We start from the raw sequence: 13,133 nt of genomic DNA, 5'->3' as shown, positions 1-13,133 counted from the left end.
ACTACATTTGGACTGGTTACAATGACATGCAGTTGTCCATTTTTCCTAAAAGTCTAAGAGGGTTTTCAAATTGGCATCTAAATTGACTCCTATCAGCAGTCATTTAAGACCCCATTTTTTAAAGCCATCTTGGATTTTTGGACATACTTGACACCTGACTGTCTTTTCAACTTGCCTTAGTGCATTTGACCCTTTAAACCATTGTTTAAACACAGAGTAATGCGTGTTCAGCACTTTGAAACTGAAAGGAAAAGGTGCAATATCGAACGAATATTGTATCATATTCTCTTTTAGCAATTTATAAATTTTCAGTAAATCCAAAATGAATATCAATCTGGGTTAATTCAAGGAGGATAATAAACAGAAGAAAGGCATGTACCCTATATGGATAAGAGGTGATTTTCATCCATATTTTGTGCATGCCTTTCTTGTGTTTGTTATCTCCCTGTTCTGATCACCATGGGTATTGAAGCTTTGTCCTCAACCTTGGTCTTGAGGGTTTAGGAATTTACAATACTGGCAGAGGTATAAAAAACTCAGAGCATCAGGGGTAACCAACGGACAAGATTGAGTGTGGACACAGGGTGACGTAACAATACTTCACGCGTAATAAACCAGAGCTTGAAAAGCATTGTATGTAAAGATTTACACATGTATCCATTTAATATATGACCTATACTCAGCACTTGGTATAAAAAAAAAAATAAAACTTGTAATTCTACTTGTTTTCTTATCATTTTGTACAACATATTGACTTATCTTATAAGATTTCTTTAACATAATGGAAGACAGTTTTATTTCAAAAATAAATTAAAATATAAATCTATCCAAAATAACAATTTCAAATACAAAATAAATGATTTAAAAGTAGAATGTAAAAATATATTGCGTGACAGGATTAATTGCAAAGTCTATAGAATTATGAAATTCACATACATGTATTAAAACACACGTGTATATGTTCACTGACACATGATTTACCATGGAGGTAAAACAGATGGAGTAGCATCTCCCTCGTTTCCTTCAAACCCATTTTGATGCCGCAGAGATAAAATATGTCAGGCATATGTTTTGTATTTTCCTTGTAAATTATAGACAAAAACTTCCTACCTAACTACAGACTTACAGGCCAGATACAAGTTTCACATGAGATAAATGTTCTTTGTCACAATCCTACGATGGTTAGAAGAGCAATGCAAGACATGCTGTGTTGACAGGGGAGGTACTGTGAAACATTGAATGTGGTGCTAAAGTAAGATGAATAACGTGTTCAACAGAGAATGAAGCTAGGTACATTGTAGTTGATATGTAAATGCCAGTCAGTCACAAAAAGTTAACAGAGGGGATAGCATTTCACTGAAATTTGAAGGGAAAAACTCTGAAGAAACCAAAACCTTACAGTAAAGAAGGTTTTGTGCATGTACACTGAAACCCAAAACTTGGAAGAAGTAGGTTTTGTGTCCTTTGCCTTTGAAGGATCATAACTCAGTGGCCTGTGATAATTATGACACAAGCAAGGTGTCAAATCAAAGTTGATGAGTTACTCACTTATGTAGAATATAAATCACAAGAATAAATCATGTATTCTTGATATAGCTGACCTTTGAACTTCTGTTACCTTTTTTAGAAACAACCTGCATTCCCTTGAAATAATCTTATTTTTTTGTAATGTGGACGTTTGTGGAATGTTGATTTAAAACTTGGAAAATTCTGAGGGTGTTTCACATTTTGAAACTGTAATCATGCAACATTTCGCTCAATTTCAGGACACAATAAGGCTTTCATAATGTGCTTAACATTCATGTTTTGTGATTAACTAAAATTTGAAATATTCCCAATTATCTATTTTCAACACAAATCACTTTCAGTTTTCACATGAAACTGGCAGCATCACAGGCTGCCAACAATGTGTATTCACCTGTATATTCATACTTCTTTAGAAATTGGAAGCTTCATGAATTAATTGATATTTCTTTGTCACTCTTTCTCTTTTCCCTCCATGGTTTTACATTAAATTTCCTGAATTATAATCTACATATTACTATGGCACTTTTGGTCTTTTCTGTTAAAATAAAAACAAGCATTGTCATTAATCCTTGGCAAAGGAGTACAAAAAAAAAACAATGATTAATACCAAGTCATCAAAAGTGACATATTTACAATTTCTCGAAATTTTTTGTAACAATTTACAACATACTTATGCATAAGAAACAATGTGGCAGAAAATTGACACAGCCATAACACCAATACACATTAAATGGTTTCACATTCATATTGGGAATGTAGAGTGATACAATGTAATATATTGCAAGGGGGTTTCTTTCTCTCACCAACTCATGATTTACATTTGAATTTAACCAAAGTTACATTAACACCTTCTGTGCACATATATTATTTGACTTCATCTTTCCTAAATCCCCACTAATTTCTCTATGCATAATTTGGAGGAATGAAAAGAAAAAGCATGAATCCCACTTAAAAAATACAGAAGGAAACTTTGTGCGAAGGATTGACTTATACCTCGGTCACATTTGCTCTACGGCGGCCGTACGGCGAGTAGAAAACAGCCGTTTTAGCCTTATTTTGTACCAGCGTCATATAGGTGGTTTGAATAAAAATGAATAAAACGGCTGTTTTCTACTCGCCGTACGGACGCCATAGAGCAAATGTGACCGAGGTATTAGCTTTAGTAGATGCTTTACAATACATCTTTGACCTTGACCAAGTGACCTGCAACTATTCTTAAACAGTGCATCCTGTAAATAAAACCAAGATTCCCAGTTCTTTAGTTCAACAAAGCTAAAAATACATGTTCAGTTCTACTTTACTTATTAATCCTAATTGGGATTTGGATTGAACGTCATGTCCTTTATTTTAAGAAAAAAAAAGGGAAAATCTGAAGTATGGTGAAAATCATCCAGGGATGAAATTATTTTTATTTTTGGAAAAAAAAAAGAACTAGATTTTTTAAGAGAAGTGCACACAAATAATATGTAGTTTCATAAGTATGAACATTTAAAAAAATGCTTATCAAACAAATAGACCTAGGGACAAGCAGCTAGTGACATCATAAAACTATAAGTTAAATATAGTATTCATTGATTCCTTTATTTTAATAATTTTCATTTTTTTTTATTCTAGGCCTGCAAATACAATTTTGATAGATTTTGATTCATTATCTTCTAATTTTGAGTAATATTCTATCCATCATTTAACTAATTGATCATTGCGTTAGGCTTAAAGTGGGCTAAATAATTATGGCTAAATGCATGACAGTGTCAGTCTGCACATTACATTTTGGTTTGAATGACAATAGGCGAAGAACATCAAATCAAGACCTTTCACAACCAATGTATAATATTTAAGAACCCCCACCCCCACACACAAAATGACCTCACTATGTTGAGTAAGTTGTTTGGGACTAAAGATATTATTGTGGAAAGCGTGGGGGGGGGGGGGGGCAGTATCTGGGAGATTTTTTATTTTTATTTTTTACATTAATGACAGTTCTTCCCAATAGATGTCAGAATTTGATTCACATTGTATGCTATATCATATGGAAGGTTGCTCTCACTATCAATTTGTTAATCATAATCATCCAGAATTCCATAATATGATAAATTGTATGCAATGTATTTACAATTATTCATTCACATGCCAACAGATAAGTGCCATAGATGAAGAGATGCCATATACACGTATGATGAGGCTAAAATATTTGCGATTAGCGATGCAATATTAATATGGTGAGCATGTTTTGATACACAACCTTTTGATTGCTGAGCATTAAGTAAAGTTTACTCAAGTCTTATTTCAATTCTTGTACTGAAGTGGATGTTAAGATGGGTAAATTATGAGAAAGCCATATTTTCATGCAAAATTACCACATTCACCTCTAAGATAATGACCTAAAAATACAGATTGCATCATACTGCTATATGGACAACATTTGATACATAAATAAAGCAAATCTTTGTTTTTTCTGAATAATAGAAAAGTTTAAAAGAATTCAATGGTAAAATAAAACTGTACAAGACAACAACATGCGTTTGTTAATGAGTTGTGGTGTCAAGCTTTGTTTCAATTGTCTACTTCTCCTTGTTGACAAGGCTCATTAGCATTTTATCTTGTCTTGATTGGGGAGTGTCAATAACTTTCATGAGGACTTCCATCCACTGCCTTCTTTCCTCCTGCAGGTCTGCGCTCAGATAGTACTGGCGCGTGGGTGTCACCAGGGTGAAACTATACAGTTGATCCAGACGACCAGGAGGTACTCCTTCTCTTACAGTAAACCCATCTGTTCTTGTACCTAGTACCACCTCACCCTTAGGGAATGCATCCTGTGTGATAGAACAAAAAATCCACATCACCATAATGGATGCCACTCGCACTTTATCATCTAGCATCAAAATTTTATATGAAGGAAATTGATCAATAAGATTTTTTCAAAGAAAAGTGGGTGAAAATTGTAATATTTCACAACTAAAACCTGATTTTTTTCAGGGATGTGGAATTTTTTTTTGGAAAAAGGCTTCTCATAAGACAGAAAATCACATCTGAATTTATCATTTACCAGTTATACTAGATTAGGATTGATCATACAGCCACATTTTTACTTTTCTTGTGCATGCATTCTTTAACACACAACATTATACTCTTTTTGAGCTGCCAAGAAAAATCAAGACATGGCTGATGCGCAAGGATAGGGGAAGGTTAGAGGGACACATTCAAATACAGCCAATTGTCTCATAAATATCTAGAAATATCACTGAAGGTGATTAATACCCCCGCCCTTTTGGCATTACCATGAAAATGCAGTTTTCAAAACATTTAGAAAATGAATCTTGCATGTCTTTATCCCAAGATAAATATTTTTGCAAAATTTCATGAACACTGGCTAAAAACTGGGGAAGTAGTTTGATATACAAGCAGTTTTCCTGGATTTTGGGCCATAACATATGGTTACCATGGCAACACAATATCTGACAAATGCCAAAATAAGTCTTGCACATCTTTAGCTCAAGACCTATGTGTGTGCCTAATTTCATGAGCACAGGTCACAAAATGAAGAAATAGTTCAATCAGCACAATGTATATTGTGGTAATGCTGCCACCATTGCAAATGACTTCTGACACATGAAATAAATATATCTTTACCTCATGACTAATGTGGAAGTGAAATTTCATGAGAATTGGTGGAAAATTGATGAAGTAATTTGAATGAAAGATGTTTACCTAATTTCCGCAAAAAACATGTTGTTACCATGGCAACAAACTGTACATTGCATATCTTTACCTCAAGACCAATGTGTTTGCCAAATTTCATATGAATTGGTTACAAATAGAGGAAGTAGTTTGAACCACAAGATTGCCAAGAGACCGCCCGCTGATTCCTATATTCCCCTTTCAAACTTTGGCAGGGTATAATAAAATCAGGTATCACTTTTCTGATCTCTATCAATAATTACATACTAGAAATTTGACGTGTCCAAAGGACACAGATGCCCCCGCTTAACGCGATCCGAAATTCATTCAATATGACTGAACTTAATATCGTGCAGAAACCAATATGCATATATATAATGAACAGAATTAGACCTTTGAACCAACTCGCATATATACCGGTAATGAGCTGTGACCTTTGACCTGCAGAATCCAAATTCAAACATAGCCTGTATTTTGGTGTCATCTACCTACGCACCCAAATTTTTTAAATCTGTTGAATATTTCATAAGTTATGCGGACACCAATTCGCATATTTAATGAGCTGTGACCTTCCACCTTGGGACTCCGAATTCGAACTTCACCTGTATTTTGTCATCTACCTACACACCAAAATTTTTTTAATCCATTAAATATTTTTCAATTTATTATGCGAAAACCAACTCGCACATTTAATGAGCTGAGACCTTTGACCTGCGGACTCCAAATTCGGGCTTAGCCTGTATTTTGGTGTCATCTGCCTAACCCTTCAACCAAACTTTATTTTATTCATTGAATATTTTTTGAGTTATTGCACGAAAACCAACTCGCATGTTTAATGAGCTGTGACCTTTGACCTGCGGACTCCAAATTCGAACTTAGCCTGTATTTTGGTGTCATCTACCTACACACCAAAAATTTTCAAAATCCGTTAAATATTTTTCAAGTTACTGCGCGGAAACCAAGTGGGGGGGGGGGGGGGGTTGGACGCTTAAAGGGATGGTCCAGGTTGGAGATATTTATATCTCAATAAATAGAGTAAAATTCACAAAGCAAAATGCTGAAAATTTGATCAAAATCGGATAACAAATATCGAAGTTATTGAATTTTAAAGATTTGCATTATTCCGGTGAAACAGTTCTAGGCATGTCTTTATGAATATTCATTAGGTGGGCTGATGAAGTCATATCTCCACTTGTTCTTTTGTATTTTAATATATGAAATTAGGTTTATTCAAATTTTTTCTACCAAGATCTAAAACAATTGGATTGACAGCTGTTTAAGTGCATTTATCTATTTATTGTCGCAACATATTTCATCATAATGGAGACACATCATTTACACATGTATGAAATAATGAAACATTTATGATTTCATGATTTTTGTATACAGTGTATACTGAATCATTTATTTTTATTATTATTTATTAATTTTTATTTGTTTATTTTTTATTCATTATATACGGTATATATATATTGTTTATTTCTTTATTTCATCTGATTTTTTATTCATAAAATGTACTTATGAAAGGGGGCCTTCACCCTACAAGCTCTGCTTTTTAGTTGGTCTCCTTCTCTTTCGATTTCATAGTATTATTGTATTATACAAATGATTTAAATGTTATATTTTGTAAATATGTATATTGAACTATCATTTTAAATGTAAAAAGATTGAAAGAGAAAATAAATGAACTGAATAACATAAGAAAAAGGAAAGTGGGGATGTGACATCATCAGCCCACCTGATGAATATTCATGACGATGTGCATACAACTGTTTTCATAAAATATTGATAAACTTTAAAATTCAATAACTTTGTTATTTGTTATCCGATTTTGATGAAATTTTGAGCATTTTGTTCTGTGAATTTTACTCTATTTATTTAGATACAAATATTTTTCAGCCCGGATCATCCCTTTAATGCCCCTCAAAACTTTGTCTGGAAGGGCATAAAAACTACCTGTTATGTTAGATCTCTACAGATATGGCAAAGACAGTAGAAAGTTAATAGGAGCTGATGGCTGAAAGACTGCCTCAAGACTAAAGAGTAAATCTCTCTCATCCCGAAGAGACAAAATAGACATGCGCATAAAGCTAGCTGTGCGAGAAAATTAAACTTCTGACGATGCAATTTAGAAGGGGTGATTTTAACAAATATTTTGAGGTACTTAGACTTGATATTTTGGCTAAAAAATTTGGGGAGTGGACAGGAATATTCAAAGCTTCCAAATATACACGACAAAAAAAGTAAGCCCCCCCCTAAATCAATTTGCTGTAACTTTTGAAAGGAATTAATTTGAGATATGATATTTAGTAGGTGGTTTTATACACTCATTAAAGTGATTGGTTAACATTGGTTTGACTTTAAAAAATCTGAGCTAGAAGGTCACACTTGTCACCTGTGTCTGTGATATGTTACAAAAATGAAGCCCAGAAAAAATTGCGTTCAAAAATAATTATTTAGTGCTTCAAAAATTGAAATATTTAATTTCATCCCATACACTTATGTGTACTATTTAGGCGTCTATAAGACGCCTATTTACAAAATTGGGGTTTGCCTTGTAGTTTTAGCTTTTCATTCTCAATAATGGTTGTTTTCAGGGTTTATTAGTTCTAATACATGCACTTGTTCACATGTTTCATCTTGGTTTGAGAATTTTTTAAATCGGCTGCTCACAAAGTTAAACAATACCTTCAAGCAACTCCTGGGGAAAAATGAGACTGATCAATTGAGTCATGCATGAGTAATTGAAGATTGAATTAAAAATGACCATTTTTGAAAGTCACAAGAGTCGTTTTTCAAATTGTGCAAATACAAAATTGGGCAAATATTGTTTTTAGGTGAATTTTATGGTGTTGATGCTGTTTTACTATCCATCATTTAGCCACTCCACACACAATTTTGATATCGTATGTTCATGGTTGAGTAAGCACAATATTGCAGGGGCCGCGGAAGCAGGGGGGGGGGGGGCCTCAGCCCCCCACTTTTTTCCAAAAGCATGTACAAAAATTTAAAAATGACCATACGATTGTGATTTTTTGCATGGTCAGCCCCCCTCCCCCCACTTTGAAAACTGTTCCGCGGCCCCTTTATTGTGACGTATCATCATAGGGGTTCATGGTAGTATCCTCTACAACTTGTTAGATCATGTTAAAATTTGAAAATGTTGGTGGCTCCCCCAATTAAAGGCCCCTCTCCCATTTTAAAATTCTGGATCCACCACTGATTTGTCCATAAATTAAACTGATCATGAGAAATTGTGAGGAAAATAATACATTTATGCAGTATAAAAAGTATTCATTCCTAAGTTTTCGAATGTGCTCGCTCAACCATGAAAAGGTTTAAAGTTCGGAAAGTGTGTGGTGATAGAAATGATGGATGATAAAAACACAGCAATTAAATTCACAATTGAAACCGAATTTGCCCCCAATATTCACTTTATTACCCTTTAAAAATGAGTCTGTGACATTGAAAATACCAATTTTCCCACTTTGATTCGTGCTCACTCATCCATAAATAAACAAATCGATTTCATTTTTGCACAGAATTCTGCCCATAGGTTGATAAACATTACTGTCAAATGACATTACTAAAGACAGCCTTGAAAAAAAGTTCCCCCATATTGAATAAGGGGTTACTTCTTCTTAAACATATGCACCCATAATGTACACAAGTCTATGAGAGAAGAAGTCAAAATTTTAACAAATATGAAATGAGGGTTTGTTTCATGGACGGTTTTTATTACTTCTGCCAACAGTTATTTCATGAAACTTCGCACATGGCTTCAGAGTAACACTAACCAAAAGGCGCGCGCACCAAAATAACAATTCGATACGGCACAGAGTGGGGCCAATGCCTTGAACTTTCTTCTCATTTGCATAATTTTCTAATATTGTGTGCTCACTGATGCATTAAACATCGGGATTTTCATAAAAATCAAATCAAATGAACCATGCAAGGTTTGTGACAGATATCCATAGTTACAAATTGCACTTTTTCCAATAATGTAAAAAAGAGCTAATCACATTCCACATGTTCATTCAAGCGTGACTGTTAAATTCAACGCCTTTGAATCATTGAAGCATGTTAATTGGTCATGAACATAACAAAAAAGTTGAGAAAAAATCATTTTCAGTTACCAAAATGAAACAATACTTGCCTATGATATTTGAAAATAGTATTTTTTGTTTTCAATAAATGTTCATTGAAACGATGAATATTGTTGAAGATACTCTTCCCAAAAATAACTGTCATCATATTCTATCATTTTTATTGATAGAAATGTGTAAAAAATCCAATTATAGCAAATTTGGACTTGTGTTTATTCAACCGTGAAATTTAGCCTAAAAAATTGTATCGTATTTTAGAAAGTACCATTTACAAGCCTTTTGACTATTTTTCATGATCAGAATGTGGAATTAGTTCCAATAAAATGGAATCAAAGTCATATTTGGCTTGTGACTTTTGAAAAGTGACATTTTTGCCTTCTAACGGTGCTCACTGAAGCATGACGTAAAATACGTCCATAACATTTACTCAGAGGGTAGCTTATAAAATTACCTACACGCTCATGTAAAAATATATTAAAAACTAGCATTGGTTCCGAAATTATTGATGTTTGTTTAAGGGGGACTTACTTTTTTTGTTGTGTATATGTCAAAAAATATCTTTGCGTAAAAATAACATTTTTAAAGAAAACCCTTGATTCCGAGGCACTGAGTCACAAATGAGGCTCCTCCAGTCATACAAATATATAAACAAGTTGAGCGCCTCTGGCAGTCTCACCTGCATTGCAATATACATGTAACTCACCAAAGGATCTTGATAATAACTCAATAATCTGCCATCTAATGAGAACCATCGACGTTTGTATGCTTCATTTCCTTTGGGACCAGTCTTGCTTAGCCATCCTTCCTTTAAGAAGTCTCTGGTTAACTGTTGGGCCAGCTGGTAGAAGACAACAAATATTCAACAATGAAAAAATTAAACATTTAACAGTATGTGGGATGTCACCTATCATAATAAACACATACAAAAACGTAATAATGACCATTTGATTGTGATTTTTTGTATGGTCAGCCCCCCACTTTCAAAACCATTTCGCGGCCCGTGTCTTATGTCATAGTCGACGTGCACGTGTATGACGTCATTTTAACCACTCAAGCTCAGCATGAAGATCAATCACAGTGGATCTTTTCTCTTATAAAACACAATTTTCAGTGAATTTTCACAAAATTAATTTAAGTTGTATGATAGATTCATTATCTTTATATAATGTATGAAATTGTTTTCTGAACTCCAAAATCTATGGCTTATACTAATCCGTCGGGTCGCGTGCGCATGCGAAATCATTCGGGTTTTGGATTTCGATGCCATTTTTTCTAATGGTGTCTTCAATGGGACAAACAAAAAAAATACAAATAAAATGAAATTGAAATTAGAGTTTCGTTTTAATAAATAATAATAATTTTATAAACCGCAAAATTGCCTCTAAGCGGTTAAGAGAAAGGAAAATGAAGTATAAAGGAAATAGAAATACTTTGCACAACAAAATGTATCAAAACTAATATTACAATTTACAACTTTCTCACAAGATCATGAATAAAGAAATACCATCAAATGGGCCAATAAACATATGATATGATCAATTTAAGATTAAAAAGATGAGTTTTAAGCATAACTTTAAATGTATTAACACTGTTAGCATTGCGAATTTGTAGGAGGAGATTGTTCCAAAGAAATGAAGCTGCATAAGAGAAAGAACGCTGACCGTATTGTTTGTAAGTAGAATGAATGTAGAAAATAGCGCAGTGTAGTAAATATGGGCATAATATGAATTCAAAGAACATATTCTAACAGCTTTCTTTTGTAATAAAAAAAGGGACTTCAACTTAAATTTGTAAGTGTTTGCCCAAACAGCATTACAGTAAGTCAAAAATGGTAAAATAAATGTATTGTAAAGCAATCTCAGTATATTTTTAGGTAATACTGTTCGCAGCTTACCAATGATACCAACACCCTTTGACACTTTGTTTGCAATATACATAATGTGATCAGTCCATGACATGTTTTCATTTATAAAAATACCTAAAAATGTAACAGAGTGGACTCTCTGAATAATCTTGCCGTTCATTGATATCTTTAGTTGTTCAGAAATATTTGTATGAAATTGAGATTTTTTACTATGAAAGTAGATTAAATTAGACTTTTCAGCATTCAATGATAATCTGTTACAATTAAACCAGTATCAAACATTGATTAATTTGTCATTAAAATTGTTGTTTATTGATAAGTAATTTTTTGTTGAGTAAAGAATGTTGGTATCATCGGCAAACAAAATAAATTTCAACTCATCTGAGCAATTAGGAAGATCGTTAATAAATATTAAAAACATCAGGGGGCCGAGGATTGAGCCCTGCAGCACGCCACATGTTATGTTTAGTGAATCGGATGTGTTTACAGAAAGTGTTGACTTCTACCATAAAGATAATTCTCAAACCAAGATAAAGATAATCCTCTGATTCCATAAAACTTAAGCTTGTGTAATAAAATTGAAAAATCAATAGAGTCAAAGGCCTTTGTTAAATCCAAGAAAACTCCAATAGTATGCTCTTTTTTACTAAAAGAACGGGTAACAAAATCATATAAATCAATTAATGCCATTTGAGGAGAAAGATGCTTCAAGAAACCATATTGACAATCTATCTATATATCAATCTATTTAATGATTTATCCGACTGTCTTTCTATTTATCTTTCTTTATCTATCTATCTATCTATCTATATATGTCTATCTGTTCAAATTATGTATGTCTACCTTTCATCTTTCAATCTAATATCTATTGATCTGTTTAAAGTATTATGTCTGTTTATTTGTCTGTTTATCTATCTATTAAATATGTTTGAAATGTTATTCTGTTTATCTATCAATAAATAAATCAATCTATTTTCTCTCTGTCTATCTATCTGTCTATCTATCCATCTATTTATCTATCTGTCTGTCTATCTGTGTATGTACCGATGTACATGTATGTATCTGTCTCTGAATCTATGTGTATATCAAATATAATATCATAATCACCGTTATCATCATCATCATATTTGTCATCAATCATTATCATAATCATCCTCCTCATCATCGTAATTTTTATCGTCAATCAATATCTATCTAATGTCTATCTATCTAATACATATTTATCTGTTTATATACATCTCTATATCTATCTATCTATCTATATATCTATCTATATATTAATATCTGTCTATCCTCTATTAATATATCCATCCATCTATTTATCTATCTTTCTTACATGTATCTGTTTAAATATGTATGTCTATCTGTCTGTCTATTTATCTTTCAATCTTATATCCACTCATACGTTTGAATAATTATGTCTCTTTATTTATCTATTTACGACAGACCACCTAATTCGTCTGCATGATGAATTAAATCTAGTTTCCATTTGAAAATCTAAGGTTAGAGGTGACTGGCAAGGCTCAAGTCTAGACTTTGTCATAATTTTGTAATCTACGAAAATATGTTCGAGAAAGTTTCTGTCTATGAGAACTGACCATACTGAGCTTTTCTCAACTAACTGCAAGCACCCACTCTTTATCCGAGGCCATGGTACGAGTATTGCGAGGAAGGTAAATTAAAGGTGAAGGCGTATTAAAAAGGGGCGGGGTTAAAGGACAAGTCCACCCCAACAAGAAGTTGATTTGAATAAAAAGAGAAAAATCCAACAAGCATAACACTGAAAATTTCATCAAAATCGGATGTAAAATAAGAAAGTTATGACATTTTAAAGTTTCGCTTAATTTCACAAAACAGTTATTATGCACATGCTGGCTGGTATGCAAATGAGGAGACTATGACGTCATCCACTCACTATTTCTTTTGTATTTTATGTCAAATATGAAATATTCTACTTT

At 33.0% G+C, this 13,133-nt stretch overlaps 1 protein-coding gene across 1 annotated transcript in view; it reads right to left on the bottom strand.

The window, feature by feature from the left end:
• Positions 1-638: 638 nt before the first annotated feature.
• The window catches only part of LOC129269583 (arf-GAP with dual PH domain-containing protein 1-like), a 28,257-nt gene continuing 15,762 nt past the window's right edge, over positions 639-13,133 (bottom strand). The window contains exons 4-5 of the mRNA XM_054907095.2: positions 10,015-10,149; positions 639-4,340 (exon numbers count right to left, since the gene is read on the bottom strand). Of these exons, the coding sequence (XP_054763070.2) occupies positions 4,089-4,340; positions 10,015-10,149 (387 nt within the window). The 3' untranslated portion in view covers positions 639-4,088. The remainder of the gene's footprint in view (positions 4,341-10,014; positions 10,150-13,133) is intronic.

The sequence above is a fragment of the Lytechinus pictus genome, chromosome 10 (genome assembly GCF_037042905.1).
Source record: "Lytechinus pictus isolate F3 Inbred chromosome 10, Lp3.0, whole genome shotgun sequence".
NCBI classification, from domain to species: Eukaryota; Metazoa; Echinodermata; class Echinoidea; order Temnopleuroida; family Toxopneustidae; genus Lytechinus; species Lytechinus pictus.
This window is presented reverse-complemented; position numbering and strand designations above follow the sequence as displayed.